At 41.4% G+C, this 22377-nt stretch overlaps 2 protein-coding genes across 2 annotated transcripts; one reads left to right on the top strand and one right to left on the bottom strand.

Annotated features, from left to right (window-relative positions):
• Positions 1-3128: 3128 nt before the first annotated feature.
• crtap (cartilage associated protein) lies at positions 3129-8220 on the bottom strand. Its single transcript, XM_065469497.1, has 7 exons — positions 7684-8220; positions 6375-6524; positions 5712-5883; positions 5514-5642; positions 5264-5409; positions 3954-4037; positions 3129-3414 (listed from the first exon to the last, which is right to left on the bottom strand). Exons 1-7 carry the CDS (start codon positions 8143-8145, stop codon positions 3367-3369), a joined length of 1191 nt encoding a protein of 396 aa, XP_065325569.1. The 5' UTR covers positions 8146-8220; the 3' UTR covers positions 3129-3366.
• Positions 8221-9117: 897 nt separating this feature from the next.
• fkbp9 (FKBP prolyl isomerase 9) lies at positions 9118-22377 on the top strand. Its single transcript, XM_065469494.1, has 10 exons — positions 9118-9456; positions 10178-10323; positions 11898-12087; positions 12167-12312; positions 13933-14122; positions 17846-17991; positions 18310-18499; positions 20543-20688; positions 21087-21250; positions 21330-22377. The coding sequence occupies exons 1-10, from the start codon at positions 9254-9256 to the stop codon at positions 21507-21509; spliced, it is 1701 nt and encodes a 566-aa protein (XP_065325566.1). The 5' UTR covers positions 9118-9253; the 3' UTR covers positions 21510-22377.

Raw genomic sequence — 22377 nt, 5'->3', positions numbered from 1 at the left:
AATAGGACTACACTGCATGCCCTAAAACAGAGAGATTGATATACACTCAAAGACTACTTTACATCCCTTTTGTTCTAAAAGGGACTGTCTTAATTCTTCATGGCATAGATTCAACAAGGGGCTGGAAACGTTCCTCTGAGATTTTGATCCATATTGACATGACATCATAACACAGGTACCGCAGATTTATCGGCTGTAAGTCCATGATGTGAATTTCTTGTTCCAACACATCCCAAAGATTCCCTGTTTTATTGAGATCTGGTGATTGTGGAGCCAATTTGAGAACAGCTGACTCATTGTCATGTTCAAGAAAGCAGTTTGAGATGATCTGAGCTTCGCGATGTGGTGTGTTATCCTGCTGGGAGAGGTGTGCACTGGGACGAACATGGTCGGCAACAATACTCATGTAGGGTGTGGTGGTGAAACGGTGCTCATTTAGTACTAAAAGGATACAAAGTGTGCCAAGACAATGTCCTCTACACCATTACACCACCAGCAGCCTGAACCATTAACACATGGCAGCATGTATCCATGAATTTTTATTTACACCAAATTCTGATCCTACCATCCTAATGTGATAACAAAAACTGAGACTCAACAGACCAGACAACAATTTTACAGTCTTCTCTTGTCCAGTTTTGGTGAATTATGGCCTCAGTTTCATGATCTTACCTGATTAGAGTGGTACCCAGTGTGGTCTTCCTCTGCTGAAGGTCATCTGCTTCAAGGTTTGACACCCTGTGCAAAACTTGGTTGTAATGAGTAGTTATTTGAGTTACTATTGCCTTGCTATCAGCTGTCACGTTCTTAAATCACCTCTTTTCTCCATTGTGATGCTCAGTCTTAACTTCAGCACGTCATGTTTGCATGCCTAAATGCCTCGAGCTGCTGCCATGTGATTGGCTGATTGGATATTTCCTTTAATGAGGAGTTGAACAGGTGACTGGTGAGTGTATACACACATATAATGGCGAATGTGTCATAAGTCATTACACTATGAGCAGTTACAGAGGACTGGACTCTGGGAATATTTGCTCATGTCTGAGTAGATATCAGTGTTGTGACAATTTCTGCCAAACAGAGATGAATGCATTCAGGATTTTTAAAAATACTGTATCATTCTGTGTTATCGACGTGCCATCGTTCCATATGTGCCAAATATTTAGAAAATGTAAAAGAGCAGATGTAAATGGATACAAACAGTCATGTTTGTGGTCAAATTTCAGTGTTTTACAGTAGGAATGTAAATAAAACAGTATATAAGGGTAATAGCATGGGAAGTGATTATAATTATTGTCAACAGGGACCGATGATTATTAAAAAAGAAACTTTATGGTAAAATATTTTCTTGCATAATTTCAGAATCAATAATGAGCTGATTTACGGGAAATATCTTAATCTCTTTCCTTTATGGTGTCTGAAAATGAACTGACATTAATGTGGCGAGGCCATTGGGAATTATTACGTACCTGCTTTCTGTGTGTTTCTGTGCATATGATCTGTGACTGTAGTGACTCGCTGTACATACGACAGCATTACCAGTGTGTGGAAATACCTTGTTTCTTGTTTCACAGGTGGCATTACAAACCACCCCTCATATCTTACACAGGGTACGCTCATCTCCGCGACGTCTGCTCGACTACCTTTTACTTCAGCTGTGATTACCGCGACTGTACTCGCCCACGCCGTAGGTTATCAAGCAACGAACTCTGTGGCGAAACAACAGGTTTCCCACATGAACGATGCCTGAAGAAGGATCATAAAAATAGACGTTGTTAAATTAAAAGTGTGACTACACAGTTATTTGCAGCATCGTCCTCTCAACCTTATGTGATTTATGACAAGATGAAATGTGTACTGTATGTGTCTTCACAAAGTTACAATAAATATGTGGTATAACTCTGGCTTCTAGTTTACTTTTGCTCGGGGTCAACTAGACGCACTAACTTACAGGAATCTTCAATTGTTATCTTTCTTTAGCATTCACAGCGGACACGGCAAAAGATGTTACTCTGACCCACAACTCAGATGACAATCGTCCTTTCGTCGGGACATTTTTAATGCTTTTGCTTCTCCAAGCAAAAAGAAGCAGAAGAGAGAAAGTGGCGGGATGAACTACAGCTGAGGAAGAGGTAATAAAAGAAAGAGGACAGAAGGAGAATGCGAAGAGTTGGAGACACACAGTAATACAGAGGGAATGTTCCCCTGTGGGTTTTTAACATCACCATGTGACAAACTGCACAGAGACTCAATGTTCAAACATTATTAAACACCACAGTGTTTTCTCTGGTGGGCTCTCTGCTCAGCTCTCCTGTCTTCTACCTCTGGGTTTCTTTATACTGGGGCTCCAGTTAAAGACCAGTGAACTGGAAATGAAGAATAGCCGAGTAATTAACATTTAAGTCACTTTTAAAGCAGATATTAAAAATGGTCGCTCCAGCTTCGATACTGGGATGATTTACTGTTTGTCTCATGTGGTGAAAGAGAATCAGAACGGTTGGTAGGTTTACATCACTGTCGTCACAGTTTTGCAGAATTTCTGAGGGTCTTTTAAAACTTCTCTTTTGACACTGGGACACTCCAGTCCTTGTACCTGACCTTTATCTGGAGAATGTCTGTTGTTTGTTAAGTGGCTTAACACAGACCGGTGAACCATTTAAGCACAAAGAGCTACCTTAAATTGTCTCTTTAGGCACTTTTTTCATTTGCAGCCTGTCGCTAAAGCACATCATTTGTTCCCATTTCTTTAGCTGAAAAATACCAAAGACAACAGAGGTTGACAGACATAAAGTAGTATTTTTTGACCAGCAGGGCTATTCCCAAAGAGCTATCAGCGAAAAACCTGTCATATCTTAGTGTGGTTTGCAGTGTCTCCTTGCAACTTTGAAGAACAAGTGGAGGACAAAATTAGAAGTTGCAGGACTAAAAATCTATCTACAGCAAGGGAACAAATCCAGCAAAGACCTGACACAGGATCTGAGAGATGCATCTGTGCCTTCAGTTGATCCAGCTACTGTTCAGAAATCCTCTCAGTGGAAGTGGCAGTTGTTTTACAACAACATTGAAAAGACGTGAGTATTGGAAAGTTATTTTATTGTAAAAAAAAAAAAAAAAAAAAAAAAAGGGGGAAAAAATGTCATACTCGGGTGATTCACAGTGGAGGAATTCATTCATAAAAAGATGAGACAAAATATCTCCGTTTTCTTTAAATTATTAAGCCACTATGCTGTATGTCCACTGAACAGAATATTAATGGGCACGCAGCAGGAAAGTAAAACAAACTCGATCAACCACAGACTGTAAACCCCGATAAATATAAAAATTGGGAGTGTTTGGTGTTGTTTTTCAGTGTTTCAGCAGAATCTTCTACTCATCCTCGTCCAGGAACTCATCTATAAACTCGACCACCTCCCCCTGCAGACACAAACACGAAAAAACAATGACACAGAGACAACTCAGGAGGGGCTGTTTTTGTTTCAAAGCGAGGTTTTTTCCACTAAGTGGATTACCATTAATCCTCACACTCGCAGTTTTATCTGTGATTTCTCATATTCTGCATTACTGAAGAGATTACAGTCAGTAACTGAATGGTATTTACCACATACAGCATGTAATCCTGGCTTATGGTTGGTTGCCCTGATGGCCACACTTCCTGTGCTGCAGCATAATAACTTAAAGAAACATGATGCCACACTGCCACCTCACGGCTGTCTGTGATATTGCGGTCTAATAAACACTGGACACATTGTACTGAAGGTCATCATGTGACCAGCCTGAGGAATCCAGAGTTTTCCCAGTTACACAAGGTCACAGATGCAAACAGTGCAGTCCAAACTGTGATTTAATGGGAATTATGTATTTCTATTTTTATGCATGGACTGCATCTTATGTTCCCTTCACTTGACCTAAGATAACCTCGCGCCTGGAAAGATCCTTTGATACAAACCACGCACCTCATCGTCGCTGGCCAGACGCTGTTTGGAGAACTCCAACATCTGAAGCTGCATGGTGGTCTGATTGTAGTACCGGACTGCCTCCTGCAGGACAACAGTCAAAGAAATGATGAGTGTCAGAGAGACCCAAAGACTCAAAAGCGGGGAAGAAACCAATAAGCCCTCTTTAGGATGTGTGTGTTTCTGTGACAAAGCAATAAACATTTTATAGGAACAGTTATACTTTTTTTTATTACTGGTATATCAAAAATACATTCAGATGGCCGCCCGCCCTCAGCTTAGTTCTGTCAGAGGGTTCTTCCTGTTAAAAGATTGTTTTTCTTTCCTACTGTTGCCAAGCGCTTATTCAAAAGGGTTCGTTTAATTGTTGGGGTTTCTTTGTATTATTGTAGGGTCTTTATCTTACAATCTAAAGCACCTTTAGGCGACTGTTGTTGTGATTTGGTGCTGTATAAATTAAATTGAATTAAATTAAACTTTGTTCAATAAAATTGTACTTATAAAACCTTCTGCTTTCTTGGATGGGCTGTTAGAGAAATTAACTGCACAAAAGGTAAATGCTACAAAATGCACCAACACCACAATCATGACTGAGAGGTCAGCTGTGATGAAGCCCAGCAGACAGCTGCTAGCTATAGCCACCTCTGTTGGCCACAACCGTAATAATGCAAACTTTAGACATTAATACAATTCAAGCATTCCAATGTAAAACAAATTAACCCGTTTACAGTTTTTATGAAATCATGAATGAACTATAAAGCCCAGAAGCGTTTTATTTCCCAGGCTGTAAACATGCTTTTTAACAAGGTAGTCTATGGCGCTAATCTCACTTTTAGAGCCAATCTCAAGTGGCTGCTGGAGGAACTGCAGTTTTTGGCACTGATGCATTTTTATAGCTGTTTGTTAACAATAAACCTGCATCTGGTAAATGGCTTACTATATGAACTTAATTAACATTAAAGGCTGGAAACAGGGTGGAAACTTCCAGGATTCACTCATGGGCACCTGTGAAGATCATTAATAACACAGATACCCTGCAGTGCACAGACTTATGCCCTGCTAAGCTTCATATTTGCCGAACAGATCTTTTGAATAACTTTTAGGTAAAAAAGCAAATAAACATGCTTCCAAAAATGTGAAATAAGTCCTTCAGGGACTTCTCATCATCATCATAACAAAAACATAAATAAATAAATAAATAAATAAATAAAACAAGTGTTTTAAATAAATCCACAATATGCTCTCCCAGGCTGAGATGCAACAATCAGGTGTGTGCATATTCTGTGTAATTAATTCTGAACTTCACTCACTGATCTGGGGAGGAAATCCTCATCTATCAGCCCCCACTTGCTTTTGTGGAACTTGTAATACTCCACGTTGTTCTTCATGACTTCATCATTGGGGTCAAACAGCAAGTAGCTGGTTGCACACGGCACTGCATTCTTCAAGTCATTCACTGAAAGCACAGTTAAAGTCACAGTCAAACTCCAGCAAACGAACCTCAGAAATTCGAAAGAGAAGTAGTTCTCTGCTCAAAGCTGCCAGCTGAGTACTACTCACGCTTGTAGTAGGCGAACTGCAAGTAGTGGTACATGGTGGCCACAAACTTCTCAACAACATAACCGCCGACAACAGGTGTCAGGTCGCTCTCACACCCGGCCTTCCTCTCCAGCACTTCCATGTAGTGGTCTAAACAGAAAATAAGTTTAGGCCTTCAATAAACAGTCATGAATGCACATGAGATGGACATGAGCTGACCAGCTATCGAGGGGTAGAAGTCTTTAAAATCTCTGATGTCCCTCGGTCCCTCAGACGCAGCCAGACACTCGTCGTAGACCTTGAAGAAGTCCCTCAGTGCCAGCTCCATGTCTGACACCGAGGTACGGAAGTTTTCGCCATTGTACGCCCTCACAGCACGTATAAATAAGGTCTGGGATACCACAAGAACAAAGGATTTGAAAACACAATCCAGAGTGTTAATACAAACTTTGATAAAGGACTCAGTATTAATCATTTTCAAAACTATGATTATCTTCTGTCTGAAATCTTTCACAAGTAATGGTTGCAGACTCTCTTTTTCCACCTTCCCACACTTGTATTTTACATGACAACACTAATAAATATCAAGACATATGAAATTTTGTAGCGTAAAGTAAAGTGGATGTAGCCACTGAGGCCCTGCCAAGGATGCCTTAAAGTCCTCAGACCAAAACTGGCAAGTTCATATTCCCAGATATGCCCGTTTGACCTGCACGACTACAGGCTGTTTCTACGTCAGGGCACCCACAGAGCCAATAACAGAGTGGGTTGCATGCCACAGCCATGGGTGTGACGCCTCTTGTGGATAAAAGCCTCGAGAAATCAGAAAGGATCAAAATGAAGGAGTGCCTCACTATGTTTAAAGCATGTATCTATGCCTACCTCGTAGGACTTGGTCTCCAGGTCTTTCAGGTGCTCCTCGGCTCCAGGCAGACTCTTGTAGTAGGCCATGTTTCTCTGCATCATCTCATCATCCGGGTGTTTGAGGAGGAAGGTGTGGGCAGCAGACACCGCCTTGGCCAGGTTATCAGACTAGAACACAAAAACACACATTAAAATTATTTGTTTTTGTACTGGTCAGTAACGAAACCACACAAAGCCTATGGTACTAACCTGAAATGAAATTAGTGTCACATGCGGCAGTAGATTTACTTGTAAGAGTGATGTCATTCATCAGTTATCAGCTGATGTTTGTCTTCACTTATTAATTTGTTTAAATCACCACAACTGAACACAACTTATATTGTTGGCAGTGTGCTGACCCTTGTTGTTTCCTCATCACTCACATCTGCTTCTACTTCAGCTGTATATAAAGCATTATAATTATAATTATAAATATAACTCTATACAATAAAGTTGAATTGAATTGATATATAGTAACTATATATTTATTACACTGATTCCAACATCTTTGATATAAAGATGTTATATGTGTTATTAATGTCTGTGTCACGGTGTAGTCCTGTAACTTGTATATGTAAACATACCTCGTCAGTAAAGCTGATTCTGATTCCTCACACAAATCTCCACTCTCATGCACACGTTACTTCACACTCCGTTACTGCTGCATATTTTAAAATGTTTTAGATTAATAGATTACTTTGCGAAACTGGTGCAAAACAGTGTGTCTTCACCCTTTTTTGACATTGCCCTAGGAGGTTAGTTGTGGCAACTGGGAGTTCAATATGATGTGATTACATTAATTTGCATTAAAATGAAACTTTTCGGTGACCCCTTGGGCCACGTGGAGGAAATCACCAGCATGGAAATGTTTAATCGCGGGGTAAAAATACAATAACTATATTAACTAACACTTCCACATGGGATCATCTGCGTTTGTCATGTTTCTCAGCTTCATAAATTTGCTTTAACAGTCGACTTTCTGTGACCATGCTGTGCGTGTAAAATAGACTATTCTAAGATGTGCCGAGGTGTTTCTTTCCTTTCCTGTCCTTTCCTTAAAAATGGACCATAAACCACAAGAGTTTAGTTCTTACAGCAGACCCCCAATTGTGCATCCGTGGCACGTAGATGACGTCAAAACGCACGTCGGGGAAAAATCACGACCAAATAAACCATTATCACTGGGTAAAGAAAGTTGTAAACAACACATCATAATTCCAGCCGGTTTGAGACTCCAATCTCATTTAGGGGACCCCTTCGAGGCCCCCTCCTTATTAGTTCTGCTTACTTTGAAGTAGGCATATTGAAGGTATTTGTACGGCTCCCTCCTCTCAAATTCATCTATAGTGTCCCGGCTGGGCATGGTCTGCCTGAAAGCGGGTAAGCCCTGTTTGCAGCGCTTCAGGCACTGCGCTCTCTTCATAACGTTTCCAAACGCCTGCAGCTCTGGAAACTCCGCAAACCTCTGCTCGTCCTCCAGCCTCACGGAGCTGCAGTTAAGGTTGCAGAAGGCCTCGCTGTCCCGCAACAGCCGGTAGAGTCGCAGAGACACCTCCATGTACTCCACCGTCTCCTTCCACTTCTCCCCGGTGTACTGATCCAGTGCATATTTGTAAGCGGACTCCAAAGGCATGAGCTCATGCCTGGGGAAACTCCTGAAGCTGTATTTCTCATACTGGGAGTTCACCACGGAGACGAAAAATGCGATTAATAAGGCAGAAAAAAGCTGGGAAGAAGTGGAGGTAGCCATTTTTGAGGCTGGAAAGAGCTGGAAGGGTAGGCTGTTGAGCGTGGGTCTATAGACCCGCCTCAAGTTCCACCACGTATCCAGACAAAACCTCCCCTCCCACGGGCACGGGGCTGGCAAGAATTCTCCGTCCAGTGGAAGCTACTGGAGGTGCTCCTCCCATTAAATTACAAAAGTAACACTTTACAGTTGTTCGGATTTTTCACAGTGCAACTGAAAAGCCGGGCTGAAAATCTACATTTCATAATTTTTATTAGGGAAGCATGAATTCAAAAAGAGTGTATTTTACCCAAAGGGCATGAGTATTTTACTGTCTGCTTTACTTTTTTAAAATATTTTTTCACATTTAAATCTTGAACCTCTTTCTTCCCTAATTGAACCCCCGGTGAGATTGTCCCCCCTCCACCTCTTCTCCTCCCACTGCCACGTAGAAACATTCCTGCTCTGTCTGCCTCCCCTCCAAAAGCCTGAACACCACCAACATAACTCTATCTGTGCGTAAAGTCAGCAGCAATCGTTATGCGTGCTGCTCATTCTTACACTTTGACTATAAATCGGAGGCGTAGGGAGATATGCAGATATTGGGTTTTTTTTATGGATCCAGGTGGATGTGTCCGCATCTGTTTGGAGACCCCAATGTTTCCACGTTGACACATAACTCGGGCAGCACTGCGCAAGAGCAATGCGCGGTGCCCCAACTATCCCATTCAATTGCAAAGGGCGTTAAGTCAGCTGGAGCGAAACACGGAAGTAATACGTCACTGTGTCAAAATAAGAGTCTAATTTTCTACTCTAATATTGTGTGTTTTTTGCTCGTGTGGCACAGAGATATTGGATCACACGTTTCAACCTCTTGTATTTGGGTTTTATTAACAATGCGTCACATTTAGACCAATAGTCAAAGTTTTACTTGTAATATTCAAACCGGATGTGGTGCGACTTTTTCTCTGGCTTGACACGTGATCAGTCCTAAGCTGGAACCAGGGGCAGGACTTGTGTCCAAATCGGAGTAGAGGAAATCAAAGCACCGGGGGACAGGGAGTCAGCGGGCACACAGGCAGGCCGTACCCACAGTTACCTCCATCGTCTCAAAGCTTTCTCCTCGGTCACAATGATCAAGTGCGCGCAGGGGGTGTTGTATCTCTCGGTTCTGGTGACGTTCGCCGCCTGCAACGCTCCTCCGGTACCGTTAGACGACATCCTCATTGAGAAAACCTCCGTGCCAGAGCAGTGTGTGCGCGCGGTCAAAGTGGGAGATTTTGTCAGGTATCACTACATCGGCACGTTTCCAGACGGCAACAAGTTCGACTCCAGGTGAGTGTCTCACATCTGCATTATTTCCCTTTCACTTTAGCGCCTTTGCGTTTAGAAGACCGGCTGCACGGTCCGAGCAGCGTGCGCGATGCGTAAAAGTGCGCGTTTAGTGGTTCGCCCCTGTGAGCCACGCAGGCAACCAGGCAGCCTGAGCTCTGGTGCTTAATCTCAGGGTCCAAAACTGTTTTGTGTCGTCTGGAAAACAGACGGTAACAGGGATTACACAGGACCCCGATCTGAGAGATAATTTAACCGTTAAACTAGTTTTGGTTTTATGCAGAGGCTTCTTCCACGACCTTTAAAGTCCCCCGAACTCCACTTTGCAAACCACTGACAGTGAAAATATCTTGCACAGTGGTCAGCTGGGCAGACACCCAAAGCCCCACATACACTGTCACATTTGATTTACTGCACAATGGATTTCAAACTTTTCTAGAGTACAGCATAAACTATGATGGACTCTGCAGAATAAGATAACACCGTGGCCCAGTTTTAGTGAGAAATACACTTACATTTTTGCATAAGAGTCTTTATGTTAAATCTTTAGAAATAAAAGGCTGCTAAGATGTTGAAATATGAAAAAGAAAGGCAGTCACTTTAAAAACCTGAAGTCATTGCCTCAAAGGAAATGTGATTAAAGCCAGGGAATAAAACGATTCATGTTACACAGCAACATCCTCATAGATAATTACCTGACAGTCTGTTTTTGTTCATGTTTTAGTTATGACCGTGGCAGCACGTACAATGTCTTTGTTGGCAAGAAGCAGCTGATTGAAGGGATGGACAAAGCTCTCGTGGGAATGTGTGTCAACGAGAGAAGACTGGTGAAGATCCCACCTCAACTCGCCTACGGAAAACAAGGCTACGGTGCGTATGTCTGAATGCGTGCCAAACTCATATCAGCACATCGCTCTGTCCCATATGACTGATTGTTTGGAACGAGAACAAAACTTCTGTGCCCAAACTCTGGGAAGTTAGGGCACAGACTGGTGTTTATCCCTCTGTAGTTACTATAAATATATCTCTGGCAGAGCTAATCATAACAAAGAGAGATCTTAGTGGGATATTTGCAGGAGCACAAGGCGGAGAAGTTACAGTCTTTGATGAATGCTCTGACTTTTGTTCTGTTGAAGTCAGTGGAAGCAAAAGAGGAAGTGGGCTGCTCCTAAGCATCCATGTTGAATGATGTCAGAGGGGCATCACAGACCAGGAAGCAGACCAGAGGAAGCCGCTGTGGATTTTCAGCTGTGAATGTTACTGCATCAGCTGCAAGCAGATACACTGTCACGTCATGAGGGTGTGTGTGGAAATGAAAAAAACCTGGGCCGTTGTTCAGAAATCAGTGTGTTTGTGTGAGAAAATGCATATAATGTGGGAGTCACAGGATGTGAAGCTATGTTTACAAGAACAGAGAGGTGTGTATATGTGAGAAAGAGAGCATGAAATATTTCTATCTCATTATCTAATGGGAGAGAGAGAGAAAGAGTGGGCATGTGCAGACAGGTAAAGGCTGAGGCTGTGTCCTCTACCGCCGCCTGTTTTAGAGGGATCAAACAAGGAAAAAGAAAACAGAGCGGTGAGATAGACGGAGCGCTCTGAAGTGGTAGAGGGAAAATTTTGCCAGAAGAGACTGCCAACTCATCAGTAGTAAAATCACAATGGCTACCACACACTCAGGCCCTCCACCTCCTCCTCCCGTCCCCTTACCTTCGCCTTCTTCACTTTACATCCACATCTTCTGTCTACTCACAAAGCTTCTGTGAAACAGTAGAAGAATATGGAAGCTTATTTCTGCCACTGAAAAAAAAAACAACACATTTTTGCCATTCATATCTCAAAATTTCAACTTACTAACTCAAACTCATGAAAAAATGACTTGAAATATTGAGCTATTACGTCAAAACTTTTAGATAATAACACGAAATTTTGAGTTATGGATGACAAAAACTAGATTTTTGTTTCAGGCTTCCACAGAGAAGAGAAGCAGGGACTCCAGAGAAACAGTTTATACCTGCAGTTTATAACGTGCAGAGAACAATCACATTTACACACATATTATATACGCTCACCAGTCAATTTATTAGGTACACCTTGCTAGTACTAGGTTGGACCATCTTGTGGCGTCAGAGCTGCCTACATTTTTTGAGGCATAAATTCAACAATGTGCTGGAAACATTTCTGAGAGACTTTGGTCCATATTGACATGATAACGTCACAAAGCTGCTGGCTACCCATCCACGATGTGAATGTCCATTTTAACTTAACTAAAAATTTCAGCTACAGGAAAGAAATCAAATCAAAAGGAAGGTTAAAACACTTAAAACTGAACGATATCAGGATTTCCTGTAAAAGGTCATCAGAAAAAACAGTATCGATTGTTTATTTAATCCAGATATCTCACTGCAGAGTTTAAGAATCACCTGCCGTCCTCTCCTCCACAGGTGACATTATCCCTCCTGACTCCATCCTCCACTTTGACGTCCTGCTCCTCGATGTGTGGAGCCCCGAGGATGGCGTCCAGACAAACACTTACCACACGCCCTCCGTCTGCTCCAGAAAGGTGGAAGTGTCTGACTACGTCCGTTACCACTATAACGGCACCCTGCTGGACGGGACCCTCTTTGATTCCAGGTTTGTCTCGTACAAGCTGTCATTCATGCATCAATCCACCTGCACACTTACAGCCTGTTTTCGCCACTCTCTGCTGCAGCCACACCCGCATGAGGACCTATGACACTTACGTCGGGATTGGCTGGCTGATCGCCGGTATGGATCAGGGTCTTCTGGGAATGTGTGTTGGAGAGAGGCGCATCATCACTATGCCCCCATCGCTTGGGTATGGAGAGAATGGAGATGGTGAGTTTTGATGTGATTAGTTCCTTAAAGTCTTCTGTCAGACTGACGACCTGTCTATGGCGTACCCCGTCTCCTGCTCTATGACAGCTGGGATAAGCAGTCAAGAAAATAGATGGATGGATTTCCAGTTTCTTCAAGTTTTACTACAAACACTAGAATTTAGGTGAAAAGAAACAGCTGCACTAATACCATCCAATATGTATCCTGTTAATCACACTAGGCTGAGTTTAGATAGATCTACAATAAACAAGACATTTTAAGTAAAAGTGCCACATAATGACCTTATAGTATGAGAGAGTGCAGAGGCAGCAAAAGTACAGATATTAGGTACTTAAATAGAAGTACTAGTGTTTAGAAGTACTCTGGTCAAAGTTCAAGTAGTGATTTAACTTCTTTACTCAAGTAAAAGTAAAAAAGTACAGGCTCAGAAATGTACTCAAAGTAATTAAGTAAAAAGTTATTTTTTTAGAGGACTTTTCTGTAAAGTTAACTGAACCTTGTGGTATATTAATATAATAAAATATTAATTTAACAAAATTACATTATTAAATGGGAATAGAAATTGTATATGTTTAGCTAGTCTGACAAACTTTGTGGATATAAATGTTAGATGTGAAAAGAGCTGACGTTTAAAAAACGTTACTCCCTTTGTCCTCCCTCCTCTTCTGTAGGGCTAGCTAGATGCTGAAGTACCACGAAAAAAACTTATGAACAGTCACACTTGTTCAAAACAAACAAACAAAAACAAACAAAAAACCAACTTTAACCCACTGGTGGTATAAATTATGCATAAATTGTATCGTTTTGCCTCTTTCATCCCTTTATGTGCAATAACCCCGGCGATTGATACACCGTTAGGATTAGTTTTCGTGCATTACTGTTTAGGCTCATATCGAATTAACGCTTTGAAGGCCCGCTGTGATATAAAATAATGATAACTCCCCTCAAATGTCTTTAACTAAAGGTAATGAGCCTGTTTTGAAAATGTAAGTATACACAAATATATTTGTGTGAAAACGTATGGAGTAAAAGTACAAAGCAGCCAGAAAAATAACTTCTCAACTAAAGTACAGATACCTGAAAAATTCAACTTAAGTACAGTAACTGAGCATTTGTATTTATACTTTCTACCGCTTTACAAGAGTGATAAAAATAAAAAGAAAGAAAAGTAGACAGTAAAAGTAAGACTGACACTGTTTAAAGGTAGTGGAAATTGCATTAATAAATAAAACACTATAAACTGAAGAAAAACAGCTGCATGCAGCTAAAATAAGTTAAGTAATAGGAAGTTTATCCTTCATCCATTGTGTAGCACGGTTATGTGACTACCTGCTGGAGGAAATTAAGATGGAATGATTCACAACACCTTCGTGTATGTGAGTTATTAACAAGTGAAGTTTAACTGAGCACAGACACTGAAACTGGTTCTGTTTAAGGGTAAGAAAACCCACTTACTCGCACTCTATCATTAACAAGCACAAACAGTATTACTAAGAAGGCTCCCGTGCTCTCATGTTCACATCACATTATCGTGACTGATTTGCTAAAAGTTTGGGAATAGTAACCTGAGCCCAGAAAAATAAAGAGTTTAGCTTCTTCGTCATCTTCTTCTCTCCTCAGGCAGTGACATCCCAGGACAGGCTTCCCTGGTGTTTGATGTTGTCCTGTTGGACCTCCACAATCCCAGAGATGGGATCACAGTGACTAACCAAGTGGTGCCCGAGTTCTGCACGAGGAAGACCGTTTCTGGAGACTTTGTGCGCTACCACTACAACGGCAGCCTTCTGGATGGGTCATTTTTCGATTCTAGGTATGTATTCATCATAGAGGGAAACCTGTTCTCATGGTTCCTAAATAAAAACCGTTTATTGCCCGCTGTTTCTCAAGTAGCCTCATGGTGGCAGCATTTCTCTGGAGACACAAAGACGCGGGACAGAGGAATCGAAACTTAAACTTCAAGCAGAAACTTCCTGCACATCTATGTCACATAATAGTGTAACTGTTTTAAGTTTAACATCTCTCTTCTTGTGGTGTTTCTTGTGGATTTGAAAAAGCCTCATTTAGAGCAGCATTGCTTGTATGCTAAATTTAGAACCACAAAGGACACAAATAAGAGATTATAGAGGCAGAAACAAATTTGATTTGAAAAATCAAAACAAAAAGCAAGAAAGGTGTAGTTTAGTTTCCTGAAGAAAGATGTCGTATGTAATAAGATAAGATTTCATCATTTATCATCATTATTTCATCTATCACGTCAAGTACATGTGGCCAACAACTTGTTAAATCTGTGCCACAAAGAAATAACACGGTTCTGAATGACGTGTACCACGAAATATTGCCAGTGAATGCAAGAAAAAAGAAACACATTTGCACTCATATCTGATTTGCACTGTGTGCATTTCTTTGGTATTTGCGTCATATGACGCAGAGTTATTCAAGGTAATCAAACAAATGCACAAACAAATGCACGCTATTAAACCAGTTGTTGGTTGCAGCTTACGCCCAGTGGTTTTGAGGGTAAGACTGTTTCCTGCTGTTGTGCTTTAAGCAGACGTATTTACTGTAACAGGTGTGATATTGAATGCATCATCAAATGAGCTGACGTTGGATTTTAACGTCTGGGTAGTCTCACAGCTAAGTGTCTTTATCCTTATTCCACACAGCTAGCTGCTAGCACACTGTGTCCATCACAATAAAGCCAGTAAATCTGGTATTGTTCATTTACCTTCAGTCTAAGGTAATGCACATAAACATTCAGCATCTTGAGAGAGAGGCTCTTCAGTTCTTGGAGGTTTTGCAGATGTTGAATGAGAACATTCCCTTTAGGAGCTTCTTTCAAAACAAGGGAGAGTTAATTTTAGATGCAGCAGTATTTTTTTTTTTTTTAGCTTGTTTAGCATTTATTTGTGTGTAGGAATTACATTTACACCCTAAATGCAGGAAACCAATAAGCGGGTAATGAGTCACTGCTGAATTCAGTCATCTGAATCATGGGTTAATAAGGACTGTAACATCTGCCTCTCTTAGACTCAAGACCCAAGACTGTTTATTTTTTCAGCATAACCATATTTGCATATACAGTGTGCTGAAATATCGCCCCCTTAGGTCTACGTGGCACTGTGTGGTTCAACCGTGAATCAATAATATATATAAAAAAAATTAAAATCTAGGAGTTTTAATTAAATCAAATCAAATTTATTTCTATAGCACATTTAAAATACCAGCGTACATCATAGAGCTTCACAATAGTACCGCAATGTGGGGAGAAACAAGGGACAAATTGAACAATTACAATAACATGGTATGTAGTGCAAGCCGGATGAAAGTCAAACTAATTTGCTTCAAAGGCTAAAATTACACAGGTAAGTTTTTAGGCACGATTTAAACCACTGAATAGATTCAGATGTACGGACATCAACTGGGAGATTATTCCAGAGTCTAGGCACGGTCACCTCTGGCTTTTAAACGAGACCTTGGTTGCACTAAGAGCAGTTGGCTAGAAGATCTTAGTGCTCTCTTGGGGTTATACAGGTCAAGGAGATCAGTTAAATAACTAGGTGCTGTTAAATACCCCAAATCTTTGTTCTTTGGGCTGAAGGAAGAACAACATTGAGTGTTTAATGCTCAATCAACATTCTCTTTATTCCAAACAACACTTTGAGCATTACAGACGTCCGGACAGGGGATGTGCACAGGAGGGTGTCTGGCAAAATCTTGAAGTGTGACAGTTACACAAACTCTTATAGCTTCTTCCCCTCCCCCCTCCAGGGTCATGAACCTTCTCACATTCTTTCTATCTTACGTCTATGTGACGGCCTTGGCTTCCTGTTTTATCTCTTCCTGATGAGATGGGGCAGAAAACCTCTACCCAGTATGTTCTGTTCTCTTTGTAATCAGAAAAGGAAGGCCATGATTCTACACAAACAGGATTTCTTATGACTCAGCAGTATAATGCATCATAAAACAGTCTAATAAATCTAATGATTTCTCACCTCCTTGTAGATCAGGAGTATAATGCAACCTAAAACAATATAATGATTTCACAACCTTTAATCAAAGGCATAATGTGGCCTATAGCTGTATAATGATTCAACAATTCTTTGATTAGAAGTATAAAGTAGCATAAGATAGTGTAATAATCTCACAGTGCCAGGTTATTTAAAATTGAAATGTGAAAAAAAGGATTTTAAAATCGATACGGCATTTGACGGGAAGCCAGTGTAAGTTAGCAAGGACAGGGGTGATGTGGTCACGCCTTCTAGTGATGGTGCCGCGATCCGCTCTCCATCGCCCCTGATCCTTGTTGATTCTGGGCTGGACACAAAACACCACACTTTATTGCAATACAAAATACCAATGCGCATTGGGAGATCACACACAGTACAGAGACACGTGCAGATCTGAGGGTTCGTCCTGCAGCTGCTGCTTTTATACACTTTCTGGTTCAGTCTTGAAGACATCACCGTATTCAAAACACATCAATCATGTTTCCTCCTCAACGGCTAATCATAAACATAAAACAAAAATAATCTTTCCAAAACAACCTCCTATGTCTGCTGCAAATGTCAAGGCGACCCGATAACCACAATAATAGAGTATAAAAAACTATATATACACAGAATTTAACACTGTAACCTGACGTGTGTGGATTCTTAGTCATCCCGGTCATGGTTGTCTCAGGAGCTTAGGGCACCGACTGTCTGCCACCTACAATGCTGGTGCCTCAATCTCCACTCACATCTTGCATCTCAATGAGTCACAGGATGGGGCAAGGCAAGGCTTCACAATGGTTTCACACAAAACCTCTCCTGTTAATGATCCATGCATGCCGTTTTCACACCTTGGCTCATGATTAATGGTGGGTCAACAACTCCTTTAAGGGACAACCCCCACCGGGGTTTAAATACCGGGGACTCTCTACCGGTTTGTTTTGCAAATGAAGAAGTTTCTCGGATGAGAGGTGAAACTTCTTCAAGAAACTTAAAGAAGTCCAGTGGCTTTCTTTCCAAGCTTCTTAGACTATAACCAGTACAAAATGTAAATATGGATAGCAGGGATTAAAGAGGAACTGTGATAATAACGCATCATATTTCTAAAGACAATCACAAAACATGTCAGATCAAGTGTTATCTGTTATCTGTCTTATCCGTTAGAGAGAGAAGTGTGCATTGTTGCCTGTGTGTGTACAAGTCTGAACTAAGAGAGCAAATCTTACAAAATTTGGGTGACACTGGAGTGATCCGACAGCAGACTGGGTAGAGGGCATATCACAAAAATGAAGTCCCTGGTTTGATTATCTGCTAGATAGATGTTTTTTGTGTGTGTTTATCTTTTGGGTCATTACCCTGTATCTCACATTCCCTGTATCTATAAAGGAAAACTGACATTTGCAATGTGTTACCATGTTTTTACCTCCTCCATATCAGCGTGCATCTGAAACTCAAGCTTAAGCTATGACTAACTTTATTATATGAGGGGAAAAAACAAAGTTTTCACCTTCAAAATTATTTTCCTAATATTTTCTTTTCCTCAGCTACTCTCGTAATCGTACCTACGACACATACGTGGGTCGAGGCTACGTGATCGCCGGCATGGATGAGGGCCTGATCGGAGTCTGCATTGGGGAGAGACGCACCATCACCATCCCCCCGCATCTCGGTTACGGAGAGGAGGGCACAGGTGCGTATGTGTAATGCTCAGATTCGTTGGCTCAGCGAGAGAAAGATCGTAAGAGTCATGAGCCATGAGATCAAAAGTGCTTGTTGTGCCATTTATCATGCGTTCTTCTTGTGGTAGAGAAAACAGGTCTGCTGTAGCGACGGGACATATACATTAGTTTTTGAGAACGTCTTTGTACAAATGTGCACGCTTTTCACTTAAGGTTCAATAAATTAAAAAAAAAAATTAAAAATTCTGGATTCTTGTTTTGACTGAAATCACAGGTAGATTCATCTCCACATCTCTCTCTCTCTCCCCCTCTCTCTCTCTCTTTCTCAGGCACAAAGATCCCAGGCTCAGCAGTGCTGGTGTTCGACGTCCACATCATCGACTTCCACAACCCCTCGGACAACACTGAGATCACCGTCACTTTCAAGCCAGACGAGTGTGACAGGCAAACTAAGAAGGGAGACTTTGTTAAATACCACTACAATGCCTCTCTGATGGACGGCACATCCATCGACTCCACGTAAGTAAAGCTCTGTTGGACTCTTCTGGGAAAGCAAAAAAAAAAAAAAAAAAGCTAACAGAGAAACTGAGATTAGTGCAGAGTTGGGATTGAGCTAAATGGAGGCCTCAGTGTGAAGGTGGGAGTTAAAATTTAATAGCAAAGCCACCTTCTTCCAGACCACCTGCAGGAGCGAAAGAATGGGGAAGGGGGGCGGGGGGGGGGGGGGGGGGGGGGGGGGGTTGGATATCTAGTGAGAGCTTAGTGGGGGGAGGGACGACACACAGTGAACCATGTGTCTCAGACTAAAAGTAGGCCACTGGTTGCTGTAGCTGTTTGAGCTTTATTCTAGGACGTTTGTTATTCCATATGAATTGGTCAAATTAATGAAAATATTTTGATGGGATTTTTAGCGGGAGTGCTTGTAGCAAGTTATTGAATTTTGGAGCACAGTTCATGTTAATGATGTTAACTTTGCCCCAAAGGGTGAGAAACAGAGGGAACCATCTAATTATGTCGTTCTGAACTTGTTCAATAGAGGCTCAAAATTAGCTTGAACTATGTTAGATAACAGTTTTCTTTTCAACAGCAGTCTTCTTGCAAGTGCATCATAATTAACTGATCTCATACAGACGTAAGTCGAGCAACGGTTTAACACAATTTAAAAATGTCCTGTAATTAAGAGGGCAGCAATAGATGGCATGAATGGAACTATGATAGAGGTGACATGTAGTGGGTTGATAGCAGGTTAGTAAAGCTATTGCTAGGTTAAAAATTGGAGGTGAGATTCAACTCATTTTTAAGCAACTGTCGATTTTAGTTTTTATAATTCTGTTCAAAAGTAAAACATAAAAAAGGACCATTAGAGGAGAGCAGAACTCACTGAAAACAATTTATTGAAATTCTACAAAAGTGCAGAGTCAGTGAATAAAAAGCGGAGGCATCCACCAGATGTCAACCAATAAGCACGTAGACCCACCACAACAGACCAAAAACAGATTCAAGCTTCCCTGAGTCCTCACTTAAACAGAGAGACGAGTCATTCTCTGATTTTTGCGTCACCACCCTGACCAAAAACGTGTTGTACTCACAAAAGCTTCATAATGTAGCTATAATATGTAGCCTCATGGTAAACATGACTCTGTAACTGTTCCCTCCATGTCCAGCTTGCTGGTCTGGAGCAAAGCCACAAAGCCACAAAGCCACAGCAAATCCACCCCAAGATCAGACCATGTAAAGCCCAAGAGCTACATCTCAGACTCTAAGAGATGTAGCATGTTAAATAAGAGTACAGTTAGCTGTCAGGAGAAAGCCTCTTCTTTCTAAAGAGGTTGGCAAAGTTGCATCAGAGCAAACGACAAGACTTCAAGTTTGGACAGATGAGACCAAAGCAGAGATGTGTGATGATTTGTGCTTGTTTTGCATAGAAACAGCTTCAGGCAGACTGAAGAGGGGGTGTGTCAGATTGCAGCCTTCAGACAGACCTTTTAGCAAGTTTCCTCTTACAGATGTGCATTCAAGTGCGTGTAGGTGGTGGTGAAAGCACCACACGTTATGCATTTGAAAAAGAAAACTGTCGCTCTACATGTTACCTTCCTTTTTTGTCCCTTTTTATTTCTCACGGCCACTGTAAACTCCAGGTTTGGTGTCCAGCTATCACAAAGATAACATAAGTAGGGTCTCTTGAATGGTGAGCTCTTTGTCTGAGCTGTGAGCTCTTTATATAGTAACGATCCCCAGCAATGAGTTGAATAATTCTGATTAATGGTCTGCAGGGTCATGTCTCCTCACTGTTTAATGGTTGTTTGAATCCACAATTTTGAGTCATCCTAGCAGCAGGTTTCAATTTGAAAAACTCTTCTTAATGCTGTGGATTCAAACCCACACCGTTATCCTCTGGCCTGCTGAAATTAAGGAAATACACATTATGTTTACAAGTTGAAAGTTTTACTTTTTCTTAAACAAGAATAAATAAGAAAAACAGATCTCATGTGTATACACAGAAATGACGGACATGCTTCCGGCGACTAATATGCAGCTGTTTTATATTTTCATCTGTTTCAGGTATAATTATGGAAAGACATACAACATAGTCCTGGGAGCAAACCAGGTGGTCCCGGGGATGGAGGATGGACTCATGGACATGTGTGTGGGAGAGAGAAGACACCTTGTTATTCCTCCTCATCTGGGCTATGGGGAGAGGGGAGTCAGTAAGTCACACACACACACACACACACTCAGAATGTGTGTGTTTTATTTTAAACTAAACGTGTGTTTCGTTTCATTTAAAATGAAACGATACGTTTTTACTGCGTGCACCTTTCTGGTGGTGCAACACATGAAAGGTTTCTTTCAGTTTCCAGTCATAAGGAAGGGTGGATGGATTTAACATGAGAGTAGCATCAGTTCTCCTCATTTAACTAAAAGGATAACCGTATTTCCACATGTATCAAATAATTCATTGAGCAAAGAATGACTGTAAACTCCATTTTATAATTTTATAACTTGAAGTTAAAGCACCCAGTGAGCAGTAGAGATAGTTCTCTCTTTTCAGCTAGTGTGTGGAATGAGTCACAGCGATTTATTGAGCTTGTATTTGTGCATCCAGCTGGTGAGGTTCCAGGCAGTGCCGTGCTGGTGTTTGACATCGAGCTGGTTGACATGGAGGAAGGACTTCCTGAAGGCTACATGTTCATCTGGAACGACGAGGTGTCTCCAGACCTCTTCTCTGAGATGGACAAAAACAGCGACAAAGAGGTGGAGCCCTCTGAGGTATGTCATAAAGCTGCTTGTATAAAGATTTTCTCTTAACCAACACCATTAATTTACCACCCCCTTTTTGTTTGCGCAGTTCACAGACTACATCATGCGGCAGGTGACCGAGGGTAAAGGTCGCCTGGCTCCTGGCTTTGATCCTTACCGCATCATTGACAACATGTTCTCCAACCAGGACCGCAACGGTGACGGAAAGATCACAGAGGCAGAGTTCAAACTTAAAGCCGATGAGGCTGCTGCCCACGACGAGCTATGACGTGCTTTATAGCGCGAGGGTATAAGGCAAAGGGTCAGATAGTTGGGGAAATGGGGACTGATAGTAAATTTGTGGGTGGTAGAGTAGCTGCAGATGGGTTTGTATGTGTAAAGTGTGGAGGGGGAAATGGGCTGACAGAAATTTTGTGGACTTAGATGATAGAGTTACAGGACATCTCGTCCATGAAGTGCCAATTGAGTCTGAGAAGAAATAACGAGTATGTAGGATTTAGAAAAAAATTTGAGGACTACAATGGAAATGAATGAATTTTTTAACCTCCTTTCTCATCAAAGGGTATAAAAGCACTTCTGTGAGAGAGAACAAACAAGTGCCTAGCTCCACTTCGTCTAGATTAAAAACTCTTTTGACTTTACAGACTTTTATTTTCTTATTTTCTACTCACTGTTTGTCCAGACTGTCTTGACAGGAGCACCGAGTTATTCGTAATTAACTGTGATACACTGTGATGGAAGAAAGGTTCTTACTCAGAGCTGCCGCTGTTTTTAAAAGTGAAAAATAATAGGGTTTTATTTCCTTTATTTACATTCAACACCTACCACTGTTTCACTTTTAAATGTCAGCCCACCTTCTGTGTTTTCAGCCGTTAAAATCATCCAGTCACCCTCCAGCTGTCAGGTCTGAAACCTCCATTGCTTCACTCGTTTTTGGTCTACTGTTTGTTCCTTCGCTTGTTTCGGTCTTCTCTGGATGTCTGGTGCGGAATTTGTGTGCAAGTGTGTGCGTGTGTGTGCAAGAGTGAGACAGAGCTATGCAAATAGAGGTTTTTTTTCTATTACTTTTACATTCAGGAGAACACTAAGGCTTGATGTCGCCTGTATCAGCTGAAAATTTCAATCGATTAAATGAC

This window comes from Pelmatolapia mariae, linkage group LG22 (assembly GCF_036321145.2).
Source record: "Pelmatolapia mariae isolate MD_Pm_ZW linkage group LG22, Pm_UMD_F_2, whole genome shotgun sequence".
NCBI classification, from domain to species: Eukaryota; Metazoa; Chordata; class Actinopteri; order Cichliformes; family Cichlidae; genus Pelmatolapia; species Pelmatolapia mariae.
Note: the sequence above shows the minus strand (reverse complement) of the source record. Positions and strands in the feature narration are given on the sequence as shown.